The sequence below is a fragment of the Falco rusticolus genome, chromosome 4 (genome assembly GCF_015220075.1).
Source record: "Falco rusticolus isolate bFalRus1 chromosome 4, bFalRus1.pri, whole genome shotgun sequence".
In the NCBI taxonomy this organism is placed as follows: domain Eukaryota; kingdom Metazoa; phylum Chordata; class Aves; order Falconiformes; family Falconidae; genus Falco; species Falco rusticolus.
In genome coordinates, this window is record NC_051190.1 from 58,107,134 (window position 1) to 58,131,224 (window position 24,091).

Consider the following 24,091-nt stretch of genomic DNA (forward strand, 5'->3'; position numbering starts at 1 on the left):
TAAATGTTCTAAATACATTGCCTGAGAGTCCAACAGCCTCTACTAACCTTTCAGAATGGAAGTGATCTTCAAAGGCTGAAGCCGCCACCCTTTCTAACTCTGTGTGTGTGTTCACTGACAGAGGGGTTCTGCTCATTTACATACATTTACCTACTGTCACTGCCCTCCAGGATCCTCTTTTTCATCATTTCTTTACTGCTTGTGAGAAGTATGCACTTACGTGTACAGGCTAACATCAAAGAGAATGACTTGTTTACACAAAACATCAGTTTGAACACACAAAAATTAAGAGCTTTGTTGTAGTCTAACACTTCCCCTTTCCAGTCAAAAATTATCCGGCTTTTGAAAACACAGATACTTATGCAACGGAACTATCAATTTCCTTTAACAAAAGACCAGTGCACAAGCATTGCTGTTTAAGCATCAAAAATGCGTACAGTAGTATGGTTAATCTGTTAAGATTTTCACCTTGCTTCCAAATTTAACTACTACTGTACTTCTCTTAGGAAATTCAGCCTCCATAACAGTAGGTGCTATCCAACAGAGCATGTGGTGTGAAATACACAAAGGCATTCATGAGTTCATTACATGGGTCTTGTGGATGACCCACCGGACTCAGATCAGCAAATCCAAGTTCTCTCTGTGCTTCCTTACTCTTACCGAGTGATCTTCAAAAACATACTATATGCTTTTCTGCAACTTCCCTTTCCACCTTTGCCCATTTAGAAAAGAATCTCTCAGAAACAGGAAGGCTAATCATATTGTTTTGAAAAAGGACACCTGGTTAAAAGCTGTTTAGTTAAATATACCTGTCCCTTGAACATAGTCCAGCTTCCACTACTGTCTCCTACCTGGACACAGTGAGCACAATGGGCAGTATGAGGCTGACAGGTAGCAGAAGGGAAATGGGAAACTAGATGCCTCCGGGAACATCTATCAGAAGCTGGCTTGCGCCTGGCAGTTAGACACAAATTAATAAAACAGGCTGATAAATGAATACATTTATGAACTGTATCACAAAAAGGGAAAGTTTACAGCTACAGGCTGGGAAGCTGGAGCTGGAAGGTTGAAAGCCACCATTAAGGTGCTTACTTGCCCATGTTTCTAATAGAGGATCCTGAAGCCAGAATGCATATTGAGAAGATGGCTCACCCATGGATTGCTTGAGAAGCTGCTGCTAAATAAAGGGATGGATGAACTCCACGGTCTAGAATGTGAGTGGCTGGTTCACAAAAGACTTAGTGAGACAGCTGCAGATATTTATATTTGATGTTAGCATATTGGAAATATAAAGATTACATTTGATTACCTGTTATACTGTCAGGTTCAGGAATGAGTTCAGAAGTGTCCATTGCATCACATGACTGAGTCTGATCCCCTTCTCCTTGTTTACAAAGAGTGCAGATGTAGTCTTTCAACTGAGACTCCAATTCACTACCTGGAGATCTGTCACATTCTATGTGAATCCACCTGGGTAGATTAATTTAGTGTGACTATGATTTTAATAATAAAAATATGAAGCATCCTAGTAAAAATCCAAAAATAGCACTGTTTTCCATCCCTATGGGGAAATTCAACCAATGCTTTATTACAGAGAATTTTAGAGAAACAAGCATGATACGTCAGTATGTCAAGCAGTGAACACATTTAAACATGAAAACCTAAAGTGCTACTGAAGCCAACTGGACACCACAACACGTACAGCAATATCAAGATGTTGCACAGCAAGATACAATAGTGTTAAATACGAACTGCAGTCTACATTTTTAAAAGGTTCCCAATAGCGCCTTTTTTTAATTATTACTGGCACAGTAAAATACAAAATTAAACAGAGAAGATGTACTTGGAAATTAAAAAAAAAATCCCAGACCATTGCAAGCAACAGCCTTTAAAAATTAGGATGATGACTCTTCTAGTCTGCTTACTCTCAAAATAGATGCAGTGTAGGAAGCAGCAGCAGCACATGTTTCTTTATACACCTCAGGTAACTGCCAACTAATACTTGCTAAGACTAAACTAAGACTACCTGCTAATGTTCATTGTATTTAGGGATAAAGGCTCAAGATGTCGCACAACAAAATACTATAGCATTGTACACCAAACAGTCTACACCCTCCCCAGAAATGCACCTATGTCATCCAGCTCATCATAACCTTTAGGCATTTCAGTACAATTTAACAAAAATTAGGATTCTTACCTTTTACACATGTGACAATGCAACATATCTTTCTGGAAGTCTTGGAGGCACAGTTTTTCACAGAAAGGACAAGATAAGTTGTCTTGCTGTTGGTAACAACTGTCACATACCAAACAATTATGGTGCCACTGACAACTTGTTCGTGTGCCACACTCAGCACATACTCTACAGTTCTAGAGATCACAAGAATTTAGTTGTTAATTATGATATTTCACAATGTGGTAGAATTGCCATTAACTGACATTTTCCTGTTTTGAATTAAATTAAATAAAGTTTCTGTCCTTGATAACACTAATAAATTATTCAGGATCTGACAAAAAAAACATGAAGAGCCTGTGCAACAGCAGGAAGAGCTTCCCTGCAGTACTCCCTGACTTGGAAGGAATATTTCTTACGAGATCAAACTTCTTTATTCCTAATGTCAGTTGTCTTCTGACTGCCACGAGCTGACTACGAAATTACATACATCTCATATACAGGGACTTCCCTTGTTATGCTGAAATCGTATTTACTCACAAAGTTATTGATAAAACAACAAATTCATTCTGACCTCCTGAAATGCAAAGGAACCCTTGAGCTGCAGAACTGGTGTTCTGGTAAGCAAGAAGCAGTTTCATACAAAAAGTCTTCAAGTATAGATTACATATACCACTGCATAGGTTTTAGTTTGCATTTTAGTTTACATTAGATCATGAGACCAGCTGTCATTAAGTGAAAGTCACCCACTCCATTCAGATCCTACACTTCTCTTTTCCACTATCGGTGCTGATTTACTGTCCTACATAGGCTGCTTCAGCCACAGCACTGACAGCAACCCTAAAATAGCAGCTGTAGAGCTGCACAATTCCTTCAGAAATTACAAGTTATGTTACACAGCAACAGCGGTCCGTAATACACCTAGAACAGCATAATGCGGGTAACAAAATTTGGGCCCCTATAATGACAAAGAATTATTCTGAAGCTTTTCAACTTACTTTACATTTCCAACCATTTGTTGGTACAGCATCCATAACTGGTTGTAGACAGAAAGTATGGTAGCCTTTGTCACATGTATCGCACACCAGCATCTTGTTGTCTTCCCCAGAATGTCTAAGAAAAGTAACAAGTGGTTAAAAAAAATAGTATTTAAACAAGCCACAACAACAACAACAAAAATCTATTTAATGAAAAGTCTAAACAGGAACACACATTGCTGAGCATGTGAAAATATATAAAAACCAGTTACAAATAGCTCCAAAGATAATGCCCTCAAATTCATATTTAAGTATGAATGAAGAGACCACTGTGCTTACTGTAACAGGTGCTGAGCGTGTGCAATGACTCTGAATTCTAGAAATCAGTCCACTTTCATTTGCACACATGCAGGAAGATTTAATGACCTTTCTGTACCAAAATCAGCTCAAAATCTGAAATATGTACTTTATTTCTTTCTGAAAAGAAAATGCAATTTGCAATTGTACTTGCTCCTACAAACAGTCTGACTATTCTTAATGGAAAATAAATAAAAAAAAAAAATGCCATCATCTCTGACTACTGGAGCTCCTACAATGTCAACCAATATGACTGCAAGACTAAAACAAACATAAAAGGAAGAGATTCCAATTTTCCTACAATCACGTATTACAGAGCTCCAGCAGAAATTTCAATGATAAAATAGATTTGCAGAGAGTAAGACAAATAGTTCGGTAATTTCTGAAGGCATTGTGTTCTGCCTCAGTTTAAATAAATAAATTCAATAAACAAGTATGCAACAAGATTTGCCTTGATAAAGTTTCACAATATATGGCATTACACATACTAGATATGACTAGATATGACCTGGGAGACCTGATATTTTAAAAAAACCAGTAAACACTCTCTGCATGGAGATATGCTTAAAATGCTATTCTTCAACATGGGCATAAACCTACCATAAAGTAACAGGCGTGAAAACATCACATTTTCTTCCAGTTTTCCACTAGAGAGATGGTTTGTTAGCAAATACTGTAAATACCCAATACAACATTTTTAGGGATATATTTTAGAATGTGCTTTGCTATAACAGCTTCATTGCTGGCATCTGCTATCAGCTGCATGTGATCAGGGAACAACCTTCTTTGAAGTGGGTGAATGAATGCTAGCAAATACTGACTGTTCTGCTCGGAGAACAGCAAAGCACTGACAGATCAGGTACACAAGGCAGTAGTGAAGTGGCTTTTTTTCCTTCATACCATCCCAGCTGACTAAAGCTGAACAAAACTCTTATTTCTTTTTTAGCAAGCACTTTAAAAAAACAAGAATCCTGCAGTGCCCATCAGATTAAGTTATATGAGAACAAGAGTACAAGTGGTCAGTTTTCTAAGTAAACCCTTATAATACTGCAACAATTATGTTTTGGTGTCTCAGTATTTGTCTGGTGTTTCAACCATGGTCACCTATGTCACTTTTTTTTCTTTGCCCAACTAAGCCTTGGGTTTGTTTTCATAATGACTCATTAATTGCCTCTGAGAGATACTACGCAAGAGACGTCCTAATGCTGGGGCACCTTCCCAGATTGTGGTACATGCACAGCTGTAATGTCAGCAGAGTAAGAACAGAGATTCCCAGTCTATAAAGGTACTACTACATTAAACTAATTTTTTTAATTTGGTAAATTTGAGAAAAATCCTCCTGTATAAAAGAAGGAAAAAGTCAGGTTTTGCTGCTCTCCCCAGAACCTGCCGAAATAATGGTAACTCTAGGGGTATAATGTTATGCAGGAGTTCCAGCTCAGCTCTAGAAAGAATAAAGTTCCCAACACAAGAGTTTGTTCAGCTACTTAATACAATATCGTAACAGATATACCTGGGCAAATAATCTACAATTTTTGAAAAGAAAAACAGTTAATAAAATAGATACTTTAAAATCACAGCACATAGATCTCACGCTGTCCTCCTCCATGTCCTTTACGTCTCACTTACTTGCAGTTCTGGCAGACTTTGCAATCAGGACACTGCCAACCTGCTCTTTTTAAAGGTGTAACTTGTATGTCCAGGCACATCCCATGGTAGTGCTGGCCACAGGTAGTACAAAAAAGTTGGTCTAAGAGGTCTCCAGGGCTGTCGCACACTGCACAATTTGCTTCTTCCTTTGCTACAAAGAAATAATTTTTTCCAATTATTATTTTGTTCAAAATTATGAACCATTCAATGAACCAAATGAAGCCAAGAAAGTCTTTAGTAGGTCTTATGCTTAGAAAAACGGATCGTTCTTATGAAATTCAAATTTAATTAATATAGTTAATAACTACTCCTTTAATTCAGTTTTCTGATACACTCAACTACTCTTCTCGTACAAAAGTACATCCATTTTAACCATAATAAAGTCTTACAAAAAGAAATAGTTTTATTTTCATCAAGATAAAACTGAGAGCTATAGAACCAACTCTTCATTGGAACGAGTACAAAATAAAGCTCCTAACGGATCTAAGCCTATCATTTAGCTGAAGTGTTTGCAATACGCTTGCTCTAACTCGAGTTAGGGCAAGTAAGCAAGCCTATCAATTTGAACTAAAACCTGACAGAAGACAAGCCTTATAAGTAAACCCTTCCCATGTTCTGCCATTAAAAAAAAATGAAAAATACTAACTTTGCTGTGCACCACTTTCAGTCTTTAAAAACAGAAGAGCATGAACTTTTATCTTCCTCGTAACTGAAACATGAATTCTTGGGTACATGAACTGGGAAAACAGATCTAAACAAACGCACTCTTAAGCTGATCCTAGCACGGAGCAGTTTTTATAAAAGCTGGTACTAATTGTGTCATTTTAATACTGTGTACTTACATCTTTCAGGAGCCTGATCAATATGGTCTGGACAAAGGAGGGACAAGTTACTGAAATCCTGAAATGTGCCTGCTCCAGCAGCACAGGGGTAATGGTACATCTGGGTACATTTCTCTTCACAGCATTTGATAGTGGCTCCAAGGTGCTTACAATATGCACATCGCTGAAAAACAAACATAACAAATCATTCAAGAACTACTTTATTTTCCTCACTTTTCAGCCAGACCTGTTCCCCAGCGTCACTTAACAGACAAACACCTTGCCCAGTAGAAGGGAGTGAATATTGAGGAAAACGAAACAGCAGACCGTGTCTTTCAGTGGCACTCCCAGATCTTTCTGACTTAAAGTGTCTAACAAAACCCAGTCTAAATGCACTCTGATAACCACTTCTTGTCACAAAAAAGCATTTTTTCTTCTATATGTTACCTAACTTGAGCTGTGCCTTCAGTAAAGAGGCTTGGAGACTTGAGTAATAAAGGCAGACCACACTACACTGTCAATAGATTATAACTAAAACCCACATAGCTCTGTAAGCTCTAATGTAAAACTGTAGACACTGTAATCAGAAATGCAAATGGAAATGAAATACCATGCATGTTCTACCGAAAATCTTACTGACATTATACAATTCTCTCTGGGATGAGAATGCATTATATAACCTAGCGCTTTCTACTTATCGCTCCTTTCAAGGATACACAAATGTCACCACCAAACTTCAAGAAGTCATAAATAAGCATTATTATTATTAGAGACCATAGTCACATTTGTAAAGAAATAATTTCTCAGGAAGAACTACCCAACAACCCTCCAGTTCTCTAGCCAAGAGGGAAAAGATTCCATCAGTCTGCTTGTAAAATATCACCCACACCTTTCTGATTCAGTTAATCAGTTTCTTTTCTTTCTTGGATTCATTACAGTCCCTGAAGCACTGTAACATGCTTTTGCACTTTTTCACCAAGGCAACGATACTTTTTAAGGCTAGAGCACAGCACCATAAGATTTAGAGTAAACTTAAGAAAAAACAGGTCAGTGGCTCCCAGGAAGGCATAAGCAACATCTGAGCTCGGGGACTCTCATTTTTCATAACAAAAACATAATGCTAACACTGGCATGTTTGATACTAGCTCAAGTGTCAAGTAACATCCGAATATGAACATAAACCAAACCAAAGAAAAGTTACATACTGCATCTGCTTAATTCTTAGAATACAGGCAATATTTATTATTGTAATTCTTCTCTGTTTCAAAGCCTGGCATAAAATTAGGCATGAAATAGCGCTACTACAATTCCACAGATATCAAAACCAGCTCATATGAAAATACAAACCACAAAGCTGCCTGTGTTAACAGCTATATTGATATTCTTAAAACCATATGAAATTGATGTCTTCAGCAAAATATCTGCCTGCACCACCACTTATGGACAAGAGAAAGAAAAAAATATTAGTTTATGCTAAACACAATGGCAACATAAAAAGATAAAATGCTTTGGCACAGCAATGAAAGCAGGTCACTAAGGATAGCTACTGCAATGTTTCTGTGCTAGTCCAGTCTTCAGAACTGCACATCATCTCACCTCTGCCCATGACTCCAACGCCCACCAACAGTATGGAAAAGATGTATTTTGTTACTTTACTAGCCAAAATGCAGAGGCGAGGAGGGGGACAAGGTAAGCAAACAATAACAGAGTTCCTGAAGCAGGTGAAGAAGGTAGCAATAGTCATTACATTTCAGGACTGCCAAGAAAACTGAAGTGATGCCAGAAATGACATATTCAGTAAATACTCGCTGAAGATGCTGTAAAAGGTAAATCCTGAACTTTGATGTGAAATCATGAAAATATAGCTCAAAGCCTCCAACTTCATGAACTGCAGCTGCACATTAAACATCATACAACCCAGAAACTATTTTTTGCTATTGAGAAAGCCCCAGTTATAGCTAAAGCCCAATTCTTGCAGCCCACACATTTTTCAAAGATACTACTCAGTAAAAACCAGTAGGAACCGGAACTTGAGAAGAGCTAAGGTCCAAAACATGTCCCTCAAAAAAGTATTCAACAGACACTTTGTTGGATCCCATAATTAACCCTTAAGAATTACCTAACTGGTAAAGAAAATTATAGAAGAACTGCAAGCACTCAAAGAATCTAACATTTACTAAAAGCTGGGAATAATGGATTAAATAGCAACATAAAAGGCATTTTTAAACAACACACCCGTTTTTCAAAATCACCAGTCAACAATGGTACATAACAAATGCAAAATGAAGAATATATCTGTTCCCAAATGCTGTGTGACTAAATGATGAAATTATTAGAAATGAGTAAACTACAGGATTACTGCAAAGCCTTGAAAAATGTTGATATTGATTTAAGCAGCCATGTAAAGATGCTGGAAGAAAAATGGAAGCCCAAATTACACGTAACTGAACCCTTTAAACCCATCTGCTAAACTGCACTGGCAATGAAAAAGATTTGGCTCCAAGTGTGTGTAAAGCGCACACTTTAAAAACAATGTGGTATATATCATCTGAAGCAAATAAAAAGCATAGAATATCAACATTTGCTGAATTTATAAGAGTGATAAAGCAGTCTGAAGAAACAAATGCCCAAAGGGATTTTTTTGGCAACAGCTGCTGATGAGAAGAGTTACTTTTCCAGGATTAGAAGCCAACACTCTCTGAAACCAGGCCACTTGACCCCAGAAGAACAAGTATGGAGCTATTACAATTAACTGACCTTTGCAAAGACAGCAAAAGTATATTAATTTAAGAAAAAAAAAAACAACTAAATTAAAAGCTTTGCTAAATAAACTCAGTAACAAATATTACTTTACTACGCTATTGCTAAACTATGGGATCAGGACAGTAGGATGCAGAAGGAAGGAATAAATCATTGCACACGAAATGCAAGTGCCTTTACCACATTGTATGAGGACAGTAACAGAGTACAGAGTGTCTAATTTCATTAGCATGAGCACAAAATAAGGCATCATGTGAAGGGATGGAAGCTGAATCCAAGTATTCAAGGGACAGGTACAGGAAAATGGTAAGCTGTCAAAGCAAGCCAAACACTGTCTTGTTCATGGATCAAATAATGTTACAATCCTGTTCTACAAGAACAAAACTTTACAAGGTGTCAGAAAGCTACAGAGATAGTTCATTACTTATTCATAGTATATTCAATAAAATAAATGTCGCTAAAGCAGAGTCAGCAGACTATTTTCCTACTCACAAAGTCCTTCATTGGTTACCAGCTGTTTTCTCCAGCAAGCTCCTACTGCACTTATTCACAGAAAGAAAGCTCCGATCCAATCCATACTTCTGCTACTTTTTACTATTTTAATTCCCATCATTTAAAACTGTCCACACCTCCTTTTACTTGGTCCTTTTTACCTTTTTCTTTTAGATCTAATTTTTTCATGCAAACAGAAAAGGATCTCATTTTAAAAGCAAACAGCTACACAATCTAATTGAGTTTTAAAATTCCCCTTATTCACTAATCCCATTGTGTTATACAAATACAATGAAAGAGGAAGAACCAAGTGAATTAGTAGAAAACATAAGAAAACCTGATCAACCACCTCCTCGACACTGAGTAGCAGAAACAACACAGAAAATTTCTGGGAAGATAAAACCTCAAACTGGTACGCTAGAATCTTAATTCTACCAAAATAACTAAACAAAAAGGTTAGTTCTGCCTATGGCTTGGAAGCTCAGCTGAACGTCACAAATGCTACTGAGTTTAATAGAAACAGATGGCCAAACCATAAAATGGTGACAAGAGAAACAGCTTACTGTTTACATCTTTCTAACATTTCCACATTATTTTAAAAAAAATAAATTAATCAAAAGATGTATTCCAACTTCACATCAACCTTCCTGCTGTTCCATACTGAGTACTCCAAAACTCAGCGCAAGTTCAAATGAAGAAAAGATGCTTGTGTTTATGATAATGTGAGATTTTACCCAGATAGCACTAGGAACAAATCACGTCATATTTTATCATTACTTTATTGCCCTTGGAATTACTTTACAATACCACTGTCTCAGCAATGGGACAAGTAACAATCCTTAGAAGGCAGCCATTAAAGAAATGCTCATATATGGACTTCGACTGCGGCCTGATTAGTGAAGTAAAGTTAAATGTTAGTATTAGGTATTGCAAAATGTTTTTTGAGCAAAACGACAAAAGGTTTTCATTGCTTATGAACTTAATTATCTTTTAAAAGGTCAGCCAACAAAACCTATGATAACTATAAGCAATTTTAATTTTATGGCAGTGTACCCAAAAATGCATACAAGCCATCTGTCCTTAGTTTAACGATTTAAGTAATACCTACTGAATACTGCTATCATACAAACCTGTAACCAAGGAGAACTGGACCTTAACCTCCTGTCATTAACAAGACCGCAAAAAAATTTTATATAAACAGTGGTTAATGAAATATGATCTCTGGTAGTTCTGATAATCTTAATTGATTACTCCATCAACTAGAAAAAGCTTTATCTTGCTTATAGACATTAATCACATTAGCACCTCTAATATCAAATAACTATTTTAAGTATCATAAAGCATTTGAGGGCACAATACAGTAAGGTGGCAACATAAAAAGAATTAATGGCATTTGACTGAACTACTGATTAGAAAAGGTACTAAATACCATGCATTTTCAGGATTACTGGAAATTACCTTCTAGTTTGTAAATTTTGTGTTATTCATGTCACAAATTTGGAAATTATTTACATGTGTAACAAGCCAGTCAATCAGACATCAATTATTTTCATTCCTCAATCCTTAATGCATATCAAAATTGAAGAAATTAAAATCCAGCTTTCTCTTATAGCTGCAATTTAGAACTACAATATTCTTAACAGACTGCATGTATAAAACCGTATAACAGTGGCCACTTCATGCTCTGAAGTAAACTTAGAAAACAGTAAATCACAACTGTAGAAACAAACTATCCAGCTTTACTTCTAAAAAAATCGTGGACAACCAGAAGAGATGCAATTAGGCCAAGCTCAACACATGACTAAGGAAGACTGTCTTCTAATGCAGAATTCTTGACTAGATACTCCATCTGTCTATAATCTGCCCAGTTATCTATACAGGAATAAGGAACAAAGGTAAGAAGATAGAAATGGTGATGAGTAACACCACTATCAGTGACTCAACACACGTAATCAAGGCTGAAAGGAAAAGTCTCGTTAGGTGGGGAGATTTCAAACCCTCTACAAGTCACTACTTTGTTCGTCCTTCCCACCAGTTGCCTCCTTTTTTCACCTTTATAAAAAATGACAGGAAATAAACGGAGTTGATCTCAAGGCACCTAAAAATTGGGACAATAAAGCATCCGTGTTTTGCAGGGGTGTTTTTTGTATTAGTTTTGGTAAGCTAATAACCTGTAAGAGGCACGTTTGCTGAGGGAGGTAACACTTTTTATTTGAAACCTGAAATAGGTAAAGGAAAACATGCAAAACTTATGGTGCACAGATCATTCCTCATATCATCTGGGATGTTCCCAAACCCTGTGTATTCATAAGCTCCACAGAAGGGTTTGTGTGCCTTGAAGTTGTACTCTCCTCTTCATTAACATAAACTAGTAGAATAACTGCAGGTGTAGGATTTCCTCCACAGACTCTGCCTTTGCTGCTTTTTTCCACATGAGGAAAAGCATTTTTTTATTCACCTCCTCACCTTCTACAAGATTTAGGATAATGTAAATGTGTTGAGTGAGTCTAAGCTTTCCCACAGCTAACAACCAGCTATTCCCTTAATTCTCATCTACTATCCACCATGACAAAAGGGCACACACAAGCCTGGTTAGTTAGCATGTCAACAATGAGAGGGTCAGTAATGTTTAATGTAACTTAAATTGTGATTATTAGGCTTCAGCATCAGCAACCTCAGGACAAACAAGGCAAGAACACAAATCATCAGCTTTGGTTTAAGGCTGCTTTTTGGCAGACTCAGAAAACAGACTATTGTGCCAGTTCCACTTGATTCATGCTCAGAAGGTCTTGAGAAGTATGTGTAGACATTTCTTTTTGTTGGCAGAGCACAGTCTGAGCCACAAATTGTTGGAGGCTTGGAAAAAAAAATAATTTGGGGAAACATTGCTACATGCTTGTTGTTTAATGATCTTCTCTGGGCATCTGTTACTGGTCATTGTGGAAGACACTGGGATGAAGTAATGTTTCTGTCTAATCCAGCTCAGCTCCTATATTCCTAAGTCACATATAAGGATTCTGAAGTGGTTTAAGCATTCTACAGGTTATGCCTATGTTACAGATCCTCTGTAGCTACAGCTAGGGTGGCATAATTACATTTGCGGAGTCATTTAACAGAAGCTCGGTGAAAGGAGAATTTACTGCTGATGCGGTCACACTGCTTCCAAACGACACAAAGCTTGAGATGAGGACATCTAAACTTCAAGCTCTAAATTCTCTGTCTATATATGAGCCAAGTGTTTAAGCTCCCATTAAACTTTATAGAGACTTCGTCATTTTATGGAATTCACCTCATCACAATCCAGTTGACCAAACAGTGAGTGTCCATTTTCAGGCTCCATTGACAATACCGGCCAGTCCCCATTGCCTGTAACTGGAATTTAAACACAGCTCACAGGTAGGCATGTCCACAGGGAGGTCTATGTTTAGATGACAGTCTTGAGCTGAAGTCTACCTATACATTGACCAAAATTCTCTATTGGTAACGCAGCTATAGTCCACACCAAAGGTTTGTTAGCATAGCACCATCAATGAAGGGACATGAATGAGTACTGCTTACAAAGACCTCCATATAAAAACCGTTCTATTCATGGAAGCTTGCTGAACGATGAGAAGTTGGGCTGAAGCTTCACATAACACATGCCTAAATTATCTTAAATTCTTTTGGAATGCTTAGCCAAAACTTTCCAGCCATTTCTGAGAATAGAAAAGTCAGTAAGAAAAACATTTTGCTCAACTTAAAAACAACCTCACTCACAGGACTTGCAATTTGGCAGGAATTTTAGTGTGGGGGATGCAACTTTTGCCCTTACCCTGCAGATCTATCCAGATGTGACCGAGTTTGAGAAAACTTTTTTTTTTTTTTTAACATAAAACACTTCCAAAAATTTGTCAGTGAAAAATCACAGAAAAATCTGCTCTCATTGATCATGACCAATCCTCTCCAATTTCTAGCACTGATCTGACTACATGTACCTTCTGCAAAGATTGCTTCAGTCTGACAAGGATTAAAGAGAGGAAGTCTGTAATAAATACTCCAAACCTAAGTACAATAAGTCCCTGGAATGGAAAGCAGACATCCCCAAGGCTCCTGATACTACTGTCACTTAAATCATCTGGGGAATGAGAGTATCCAGTGCACAGACAGATAAGACATACATGGGTCAAAGAGACAAAAGGGACTAACTGCACTGTGTGAATGAGTCTGATGAGACTGGGAAGAAAAACCATGGACGGGGATGGAAGCTAAAGAGGGGCAGGGTGACTTTAAGTTATTTGGCTTCAAGGGCCAAATAACTAAAAATCGGCACTAAAAATTGGGTACAGAGCTGAGGGAACTCATGGGCTAAGACACAGTAAATGGCAAAGGGACAGGTCTCAAAAGGAACCTAGGGAAATAGGAATAGAAAGGTTAAGGAGAGGGGGTGCAGGAAGAACAAGCAAGAGTGGAAGTGGCTAAAAAAATCAGCTTGAACAAGTCTGAGGCAACTGAAATTGGATGACGACTACAAGGAGGAAAAGTATGCTGTCCTCTGACTCCTAGTGCCATGTCACTATTACTTAGCCAGCTCAAAAAGCAGAGGTCTAATTTTTAGCCATAAAAGTTTTAAAACTGCAGTTTGGGATGTCTGCCTTCTCCTTTTTCCCCCCTGATGCAAGCAAGTGACATAGACAATCACAAGGCAACACACACACACAGCTAAAGGTATAAACACACACATGCACAACTATATTTATAGACACTAAACCACAAAAGGGATTGCAGATCAAACATGGATTTAGCAGATAAAATACACCTCTTAAAAGGAGTCTCTGCATTTAAAAAAACCCTGTTACTTCTAGGACTATGCTTACTTGTAGAGGCGAAAAAAGTATGTATTGAAAAAGTTGTGGGAGAAAAAAACCACTTAGTTATGGCAACTAAATGATGACCTGAAAAACAGTTCTAGTTTCAGTTCTTTCATAGAGCTCTTTTATGATATTGGGCAGGGCACTAAGTAAAATTTTTCTTAAGTTTAGTCCTTAACCTTACTTTCCCCCCTAAAAATACAGTCTTGACTTCTACATAGATAGTGAGCTCACAGCTCCAACAGAGTAAAGAAAGAACTGCAGTATCAGCGCAACTTTTAAGTAAGTCTGAGTCTTTTTGAAACTCTTTCAATTTGCCATCCAAATTAGCAGATATTTTTAAGTAAGAAAAAAAAAGATAAAAATCATCCATTTCTGGGGAAAATGGAGCCTAAGATGCCTAAAAAGGCCACATAATTCTGCTGTTTGGAAAAATTTATAGGTAAGTTATTCACATGTATTATAGTAGAAACATCCTAGAAAAACTCATGCAGAAATGAGTAATTCTTTCAGCACTATTTGAATAGTCTACATGCCTGCACATTGAACAATGAAAAATGTAATACTGAAGACGTTTTTACTAAGATAGCGATGCCCATCCTATACACTGAACTAGGCACTAGCTGTTCTGCATGTGATCATATAATTGAAGACTGCATAATGAGGCATACCCACAAAGGATACTAACTGTGTGCAGACAACCTGTCTGCTGGCATGTCCTAACTTTGTGTGCTTGATTTTATAGTCTTAATAATGCATTCTTTTAACTAAGATTTTGAGTTATATTAAGTCTGTTTAATAGTTGATGTCAGCAAAAGTCACTATATATACTCAATGATACACCTAATTTACAAGGTAATAGTAGGGATGGGATGACAAGGAACTCTGGATTATGTACAGACATAAAAAAATACAAGAATTTCCTGCCTTTAATACCTTCCTCATTAGTGAGCACCTCCTTAGTATTCCTTCCTCACTGACTGCAATCAGTACCTCATTGTTCATAATTCCTATTTCCTTGCCTGTTCCTAAATTGCACTCCAAATGGCACAGTCATCGTAAACAAAATCCTGCATCTTCAGTTCACTAATTTTTGTAAATTGAGCTCAAACAAAGCAATTAGATGAAATACTTTGAAACTACCAGCTTGAAACATTAATATAATTTCTTTTGTAATAAAAACTTCACATGCTTTATCTGGCCGGGGCTTTTAGGTTTTTTTCAATTTGACTAAATTAGTCACACATATTTCTCCCATTCCTCTTCCCAAAATATGGTATCCCCAAACATTACATAATCCTTTTTATTAATTCACTAGCTACTGAAATAAACAAATAAGCCCCTTGCCTTTCCATGCTATTCCATCACTGACATTCCTTGGGCAAGCATCATAAAGTGTGACATCTTGACCCAGAATTTAAAATCCTGAAATTACTGGTCAAACATTTAGCAGGTAATTCAACTGTTGTTCTGGGGTTCAGGGAGGGGAGGATAAGAAGGGGCTGTTCATTTCATTTTGCAGCATGCTGCCTCAGTAGCTTGTGAAGAAAAAAGCTGCCAAATTTTGTAATGAATTCCACAGAACATTAAGTCTGATGCTTAGCAGAAGCCATAACTGTTAAGTAAATGATATCCTTTTGATGAATACCCTTATTTGAAAACAACATTGATTCTTCTAACCCTTTAGCAGTGTCCCAAAACAGATGTGCACAACTGCAAATTCTGTTTGCTTTCAGGTTTACGAAGTGTGATGACATTTTTACAATCATGCATGAGCCCTTTTACCCAGGAGTAAAATAAAACACAATAATTCTTCACCATCTGTTTGTTAATTTTGCATTCATTTAACTTTGCATTTTAAACTAATAATCATTTTCTTATAATATAGTTTGTTCCATTGGTAGAAATTACAGCTGTTCAATTAAAAAAAGAATTGTTTATAACAGTATACAGTTTTCCTCTAAATACTTCCATTGCTCTTAATTATAGAGATATTAGTGCCATCAAATGGAAAAAACTGCCAGGAAACAGTGTTACACTTTATATGTCACAGATTCCCTTAGTAAACGTACATATTTACTTCTGTTCCAACACCAATTCCCACCTGGTCTCTTTCACATTAAAATTCCTTTTCTCCATTACAAGATTCTGTGTGGTTTTTAATGTTTCTATGTATAACAGGCCTCTTACACTCTTGAAGGATTAAGACACAAAGAATCAGAGGAAGCTTCCGTTTCATAAGTAGCACACAGTCAAACAAAGCACAGTCCCATTTCTTCATAATGCTTTTCCTTAATCTCCAATGACAGGCCAAGGAGGTTTTGGTATTTTTCTTCTTATCTGGTTATAGCTAAACTAGGACTAGAATAACATCCTAAAAGCTTTTTCTCACAACGTTTACAGTAAAATGCGGAAATCACGCTTCTTTATCAAAAGTAAAACCGCAGTGAAATAACATGAATAATACATCAAAACTATCAAAGAGGAAATAATTTGGGTCAACCAACGACATGGGCCTGGAGAAAGAGCAAGAGCCAGTCTGAGATTCTGAGAGTCGTATTTTGGATTCTGTGTTACACTTTGGACAGCGCATTTTCCTGCTGCTCCACATGGACCAGGCTGTAAGTCCACAGAGAGGTTACAAGTCCTAACCATAGACTGCCCACATGCTAACACAGTGGAAAGTCTACTTCACTGTGGTTCCTAGGCTAAATAATCACAATAATCTAAAAACTCTTCAAGAGACACAGGCTGCTCAGCTAATTCACGTAAGCGGACCAGTTGTATTAGGGAGACTGTTCAGATGGTTAAAACAACCAAGAGTCAATCATTGTTTTCTAAAACCAATTGTATCTGATGGCATAGAAATCTTAGCATCAGATGATCATCCTAATTCTGTGGTAGCGTTAAGATCACAGTGCTGTCACAGTACTAGGACGAATACCCTACTAAAAATACCCATAAGGCAAGAGATGGTTTACCACAAAATAGATTTATTTTATTAAAGGAGTTCAGCGAAGGCTGAAAAACACCAGACTGGTGCATAAGACTAAACACTGCACTCACCTACAGGAATGAACTTCCAGAAGTACCAAATACAACAGCCTCCCATAAAATCAAGAATGGAAGTACGACCATACGTTTCTGTGATGCTCAGCTTCTAGTCTTACCAGAATCAGGAGTATTCTGACCTTTTAGTTTCTCAGATGAGTGAGCATTGCTGCCAGGTCTGACCTTTACCAGGGGATTTATCCATCACAATATTTTTACGTCTGACAGAAAGCAAACATTCTGGAGGTGCCCAAGGCACATTCTGATGTGATGGATGTGTAATAGCAACAGTCTTCCCAAAAATCCACCATCTATTTCAAGTTATTCCCATTAAAAAAACCTCATTTGGTATGACATCTGGAAAACCTGAAACTCTTACCTATTCAAACGTATCAAAGCCATTTACATTTTGGAAAATAGCGTTTTCCTCACAAAGCCCAAAGAACGATGATAGCAACAGAACTGTCCTTTTGTATTATTTCTCTCAAACTCTCTATTTGCTTTCAAAGGTTTATGATTTGTCAACACATCTCCCTGGAAATACCATACAAATAACACCTAATATTGCCATAACAACCTGCAGTAATTGATGGGGAAAAAAATAGCGGTATTTGCTTGGAAATTTGACAACAGCTTATTTAGATCCAGAGTCACTATTTATTCTGCAGAATCCACCACTCTTCTCAGTTCATTACAAGGCAATTTCATACAGCAGCAGAGTGGGGGAAAATTCTTTAAACAGAAGGGAATATTATTTTATGAATTAAAAATTGGAAGTGAGAATGCTAGAACTGTCTAGATTGCACCTTGAATACATGTCTTCTCATCGTATCTGAAGTGAGACCATGTCACTGCAATATATTTAGAGTGTATCAAGTTGTTTTACCAATGTTGGATGCTCCAGGAAGCAAATATGTATTTATTTATTTATTTCATAACAGCTGCTTTCCCTCCCTGATGTACTGAAGAGGCACATGGCATCTTTGAAGGAATATATTAATATCACTGAAGAAAAAACACACTGTTAAAAAAGCTTATAGGAAGCACTGATTTGTGAACATGCCACTTCATCAGTTCTTCAATTAATATAATTAAATAGGATTGTTATTATTAATATTATTCCTGACTATGATTCATGGTACAAGTTCGTTACTGGCAGAAGACCTACCATTATCTGTCTGCTTTTCATTCCCAGGTCAGATCTGAGGAATGGAGAGGACAATTACATAAATGAAAATTAACAATATTAGTTCTTTCACATAAAGAGATGACTGTCAATAGTAGCCTAGATCATTAGAAAAAAATACCTTTAGTATAAGTAATGTCTGTATTTATTACCAAGTGTTAGGCACTCACACATGAAGGGCAGTTGGTCCACATTTATGGAGATTCATTAAGATGTCTCTCTCATGCGTGATTTGTTCCATGTTATTAAAAAAAAAACACTCAAGGACACCTGTGCATTAATGGCACTACTTCATACTGATGCCTGCAATATTTATGCTCAATCTGTAACTCTGGGACAGAACTTACACTAATGGAAGTCAGTAACAAAATCTTTAGGGAGTTCAAAACTATTTTTTGCTAATGGTTTGATTTTGCAAGCTGCTGAGTACACTAATCTCAGAAGTAGTTTTTAGGCTACTGCTTAAAAGCAAACTGATGCCAACAGACTAATATGAGTACACCCAAGTTTTAAATTATAATATGCTTGTATGATTTTTTTTTTGAGGATGGGTGAAAACCCCAAATGAAAATCCATAATGTAATTTATATTAGCAAGAAAAATATTACTCAGACTCTTTTTGATTGGAATAATCAAAACCACTTTAGAACTCTAATTTCATTAAAGAACCTCAACTTTAAAGTTCTCATTCAAAAAAAAAAAAAAAAAAAAAAAGCACATGATGCTTAAATGAAATACTGTTTAAAAGGGAAACTGCTACAAACTCAAGACTAGCCAACTGTCTAACGCTAACCAAACAACGCTACATCTCAGCTGCTACACCTAGAACTTGTCCCGTAGGGGCATCTTTTCCTTTTATTGTTGTGCTGTCTATTACAGAGAAAGCTTCTGAAGGCAAGGAAGATGCATTTTTATTTCTGTAATGCTCAAAGTGTAATGAGAACCCACCCTTGACTAAAAGTAATCAATATTAACTACAAAAGTCTGATTAGTCCTTTTTCATAAATGTAACCAACACATAAAGGCAAAATTAGACCCTTAAGCACCAACATAAAAAAACCCACAACAGACTGATCCACATTAGTTATGGAAAAAACTAAATATAAAATATATAAATAAGAAGCAGCCATGAGTGAGGTAGTAGTAAGGTAGAAAATGAAGGTTGCATTCAAATACCTACAAAAGTGAGGAGCGACAGGTGGTACTGCTAATTCTTCCTTGTGTAAGTTTCTGTGGGCTTACTGTTTAGCATGCTCATTAAAAGATGGGTACTGTTTCCTGCCTTTTTTTAATACATACATAGAACTCCAGTCTTCTTACATGCTGAATGGGATAAAAATTTGAAAGTATTTTCATGATGTTTAAAAGAACGTTTTATGTATTTCCTTGTTCCACATTTAAAATCTGGGGGCACTGTATTGTCATTTTCTTTCTTTTGTAGACCTTGAAGGATTATGCTACTGCTGCTGAGCATAGAAAGACAGGAGAAAGGGAGAGCCCAAGTATCCGTATTCTCATATTCTACGACAAAGCACCAAAATGGGTCAGTCCCACCAGCAAACCAAAGCACTAGCTGAGGGAAAAGGTACCATCCTGATCTAAGAGACAGTGCTATTTTCCTTTAGAGGGCTTTCTTCGCTTTTCAGAGATCAGGTTCTCCCTGGTTTTTAACGCATAAGCTCCCAATACAGCTTGGTATAGACAGATTTTAAAATCTTGAAACAAAATGCCCAACAACAGAGTGCCACCTCAACGTGAACCAGTATGTCACTGCCTTAATGCTTAGAGGTGCATTTAAGAAAGACACCCGGGGTAGGGGGGTGGTGTGGTGGGGGGAGGAAGAGAAAAAAGAATACAGAGGATTTCTTTGGGTGTATTATGAAAAAAGTGTTTTCTACTCAAGTCATGCAAAAAGGAAGAAAAGGTCTTTGTGAAACACAGTTCAACAGTTTGGAACACACACTGCACAATTTCACTTCAGAGCTTTCAGTAAATTATTTCAGTGAATGTTACTGAATAAAGGAAACCTGCACTGGAAATTCCTTCAGGAACATAGGCCCTTTCATGTTTCTCAGCTAGGCTTTTCGGCTTTCATTTCTGGGCTATTGCTGCTTCTCTCTCAGTCTCTTTCTGTGCCCCTAGTCCATTCTGTCTGCTTCCTACACCTCACAGACTGCCCTTAGCATCTGCAATGCCTATCGTCTATTCAGCATCAAAACCTCCTCAGAAATGTCTTTGTAGCAACAATCTCTCTCCCCCGATTCTAGTACCCACCTATTCGACATCTGGAGTTCAAGAAAGGTGCATTTTTCAAAGCATTCATCTTGAAAAAACCTACAGCCTGAAAACTCTAAGGCTGACTCTGCTTTTCGACTTCAGTGCCAAGGGAGCACTCAGAGGGTGAGCTCCCACAGAACAGCCTCCTGGCACCGCAGCAGGAAGCCAGCAGCACCGCTGCAGTGGGAGAGAAAAAGGAATAGGTGAGGCTGAAAAATCAGAATGCTTCCCTTTAGATGAAGCCATACAAACCAACTTAAGGGAAGTTGTCTTATGCTGCCGAAGTAACCCATCTTTTCCCTCCTCATTTGCTACTGTGTTCCAGAAATACAGTTGTTATGAGAAAGATCATTTAAGTAGATTCACCTGCCAGAAATGACATTGCGCTTCTGTTCAGCTCAGCAAAATTGCAGATGAAACTGGGCAATGTCAGAAAAATGGTATTCATGCACCAGAAAAAACCTGATGGTTTATGGAAAGTACTCTCACTGAATAAAGTTTATTCCTTAAACCTAAAATGTATATATTAGAATACATGCACTAGCCATTGCCCCTTTACAACAGCTGGCAGGGGTTAATCTCTAGCACTTTTATTTCTTATGGACCAAAGAAGGAACAAGACACAGTTTCACTCTAAACAGCGAGTTACAATGTGCACTGTCAATACTACTTGCTATGCAGACAAATGCACAGCATTTTTTTCAAATACTTGGAAACAAAAAGGTAGGGATACAAACAGTTGTTATGTCATGGAAGGCTCAGGACAAAGCAAATCAAAAGAAAAATCTCAAAAAAAAAATATAAAAACTAGTTTAAAAATGTACTACTTTTCTTGTGCTTCATCTGAGAAGACATGCTCCTCCTGTGGAGGAACTGTGGTTCATAAATGAATGCTTCCCTTCCTCTTGTAAATAGAATCAACATGTTGAAGATGATACAAAACCTAACTATATCTAAATTGGTCTCACATTATCATGTGCTCCTTTTTCTAATCAACAGGTCAGAATCATGATGGTAACAGGTTATGAAGCAAAGAACTACTATAAAGACTGAAAAGTTACATCAAAATATTTGCATTTGTTAAGAACCAAACTCCAAAAACAGGTACCCAGAAAAACTCTAAACCAAACGCTTTGCCAACATTTGGAACATTGATACTCTACTGTGCATTAGCACATAAACAGGAAAGTGTGTTTTATGTCTCTAAAGAAAGGAACATTTTCTGTTTCTTGAGATGCTAATTAAAAGAAAGGGCTAAGCTGGGAATGTCATAAATAAATGTGAAATAAATATTTCTTCACATTTATCATAGACTTTTCCACTCATAAAAATTCCAAAGACCTTAACACACTGAAGCACAGTACTAGCTTTACTGGAAAGTTAACAATAAATCTGTTATAATAAATATGTTAAGTAATAGAAAAATAAGTAAAAATTATGTACTACTTTAAAATTAAATTTTGGGTAGGCACAAAGTCAGATAACCTGATAATTACCAGATTATTTTAGAAACAAATTTTTAATTAAAAACTTCTTCACTTTAATATTGTATCTTTTTATCCCCCTATTTTTTTCACTAGCTGATTGACTTGAAAAGTTACTTACTGATAACAGCACATCTCAGACAGTAGAAATCTAAAATATTAATCCATCTAACAACTGGTGAGGGAAGAAAAAACAGGTCAGCTAACCACTCTACAAACCTCAATTAGACTAACACAACACTTACAAAACAAATACAGCAACGTACACAGACTTACTCAAGGATCAAAGTATTCACGATTGAGCAACAATTACATCAGAAACACCAGAAAAATAAATAGAAGCTTTCTTTCTCAATAAATGGACAGTTCAAAATTAAAATCTTTTTCTATTTCTTTCACCAAAAGAGTTTAGACTTTACATTAGCCACATTTCTTCCACATTGCTACTGCCTCTCACTTCATGATCACACTATTCAGACATTTCGAATTTTTAAATACTTCACTGAAGATCCACATCCAAGAGTGGAATCTAATTAGATACTAAGGTATCCATACTTTACCTGCCAAAACAATTACAAAAACATATCAGAAGCAGAGAAGTGTGAAGTTCTTGATTCACATTTACTCAGTTTAAACTATTATTTTATTTTCTTAAATACCAGCAGGGATATAGAAAAATTTATTTTATTTTGTACTAGAAAATATGGTCTATGTGGCAACTGGGCAAAATGTCCTTTGAAAGCCAAGTCCTAAACTATAGTTTTAAAGGTGGTGTGTTGTGATAGGGAATGAAATTCTTTATCTGTAAGAACCGTAATTTAGTTTTTTCTGTCCCGCAGTTCACTGCAGAAGAAAAAACAATGCACAAAATCCCACTGAATAATTTGAAATGAAAAAAATCATAAAAATTCAAGAAAAGTGACTGTACGGTTAAAAACAACTCCTAGGCAAAAACCTAGGGCTTTTTTTAGATTTGGTGATTTTGGTTTTTTTTTTCGTGGCATATATTAAATTAGCTTTATTTACTTTGGCTCCTAGAATCAGATTATAGGTGAGAAGAAATCAGCAAAGAGTGAATTTTTCAATAATCCTAGCAATTTCAAATGTCAACCTTCTTCCTTCCTCTTACCTGCTTGTTCTCACTTCTTCCCTATGCCTGATTCCTCTATTTTTGTTCTTCAAATCAGCTGCTACAGGACAGTGACTTCAAATGAACAAAAGTACCTCAACGGTAAAGCTTAGTTTGGTTCAAATGAAAGAATACTTTAATCATTGTTCACATGACAATGTTAATGAGAATGAAGTTGTAAACCTTACTAAGCAGGCTGATATAATTTATAGTGTACAAAGGTGTTCCAGAAGAATTACACGCAGTAAACCAAAACCAACTATGATAATTTTAAAACACTGCGTCTGCTTTGCAAAATTTGGAAAAAACAATTATAAAATAACTGACATTGTGGTTTTGATGTCATTAACAAGCTGTAATACAGTCTGACCCAGGTTCTCCAAGACACAAATGATCTGGCTTTAGGTGACCAAAATCCAAACCATTCTGGAACAGAGTAATTCACGGAAGTGTTAAAATGTTACCAAAGCTGTACCCAAAGTCACTATGTTTTTCCTTGAAGTGCAAAGCTTGTCATCATCGGCAGCGAAACAGCTACATCTCTTTAGTGAAACTCCAAAATAACAAGAGGGGTTATTAACGAAAAACTGAAATACCTCATGACCCCCACTGCTGGACTGTTACAGTATTTCTAAAACATACCAGGAACTGAATTAAACTACTAAACTGACCAAAATTGTATGGAAGTGTCTTCTTGATGAGACATGTCACTATTCTTCTAGTCTTTCTCTAGCACTTTCTGTGCTGAGTTCCTTGGAGACAGCAACCCATAAAAGGTAGAGATGTTATTTCGGAAGAGTACTTCCTGCAGTACATCCTCAACTGCAAGACAAAAGCAACTATGGGGGGAAAAACTTGGTAAGACAAAAATTAGAAGCTACTGCAAT

At 36.8% G+C, this 24,091-nt stretch overlaps 1 protein-coding gene across 14 annotated transcripts in view; it reads right to left on the reverse strand.

The window, feature by feature from the left end:
• KMT2C (lysine methyltransferase 2C) overlaps window positions 1-24,091 on the reverse strand; it is a 198,718-nt gene that overhangs the window by 86,536 nt on the left and 88,091 nt on the right. For all 14 annotated transcript variants that reach the window (XM_037386995.1, XM_037386999.1, XM_037386989.1 and 11 more), the window contains 5 exons: window positions 6,000-6,162; window positions 5,137-5,308; window positions 3,172-3,286; window positions 2,198-2,370; window positions 1,310-1,470 (listed from right to left, as the gene is read on the reverse strand). In XM_037386995.1, the coding sequence (XP_037242892.1) occupies window positions 1,310-1,470; window positions 2,198-2,370; window positions 3,172-3,286; window positions 5,137-5,308; window positions 6,000-6,162 (784 nt within the window). The remainder of the gene's footprint in view (window positions 1-1,309; window positions 1,471-2,197; window positions 2,371-3,171; window positions 3,287-5,136; window positions 5,309-5,999; window positions 6,163-24,091) is intronic.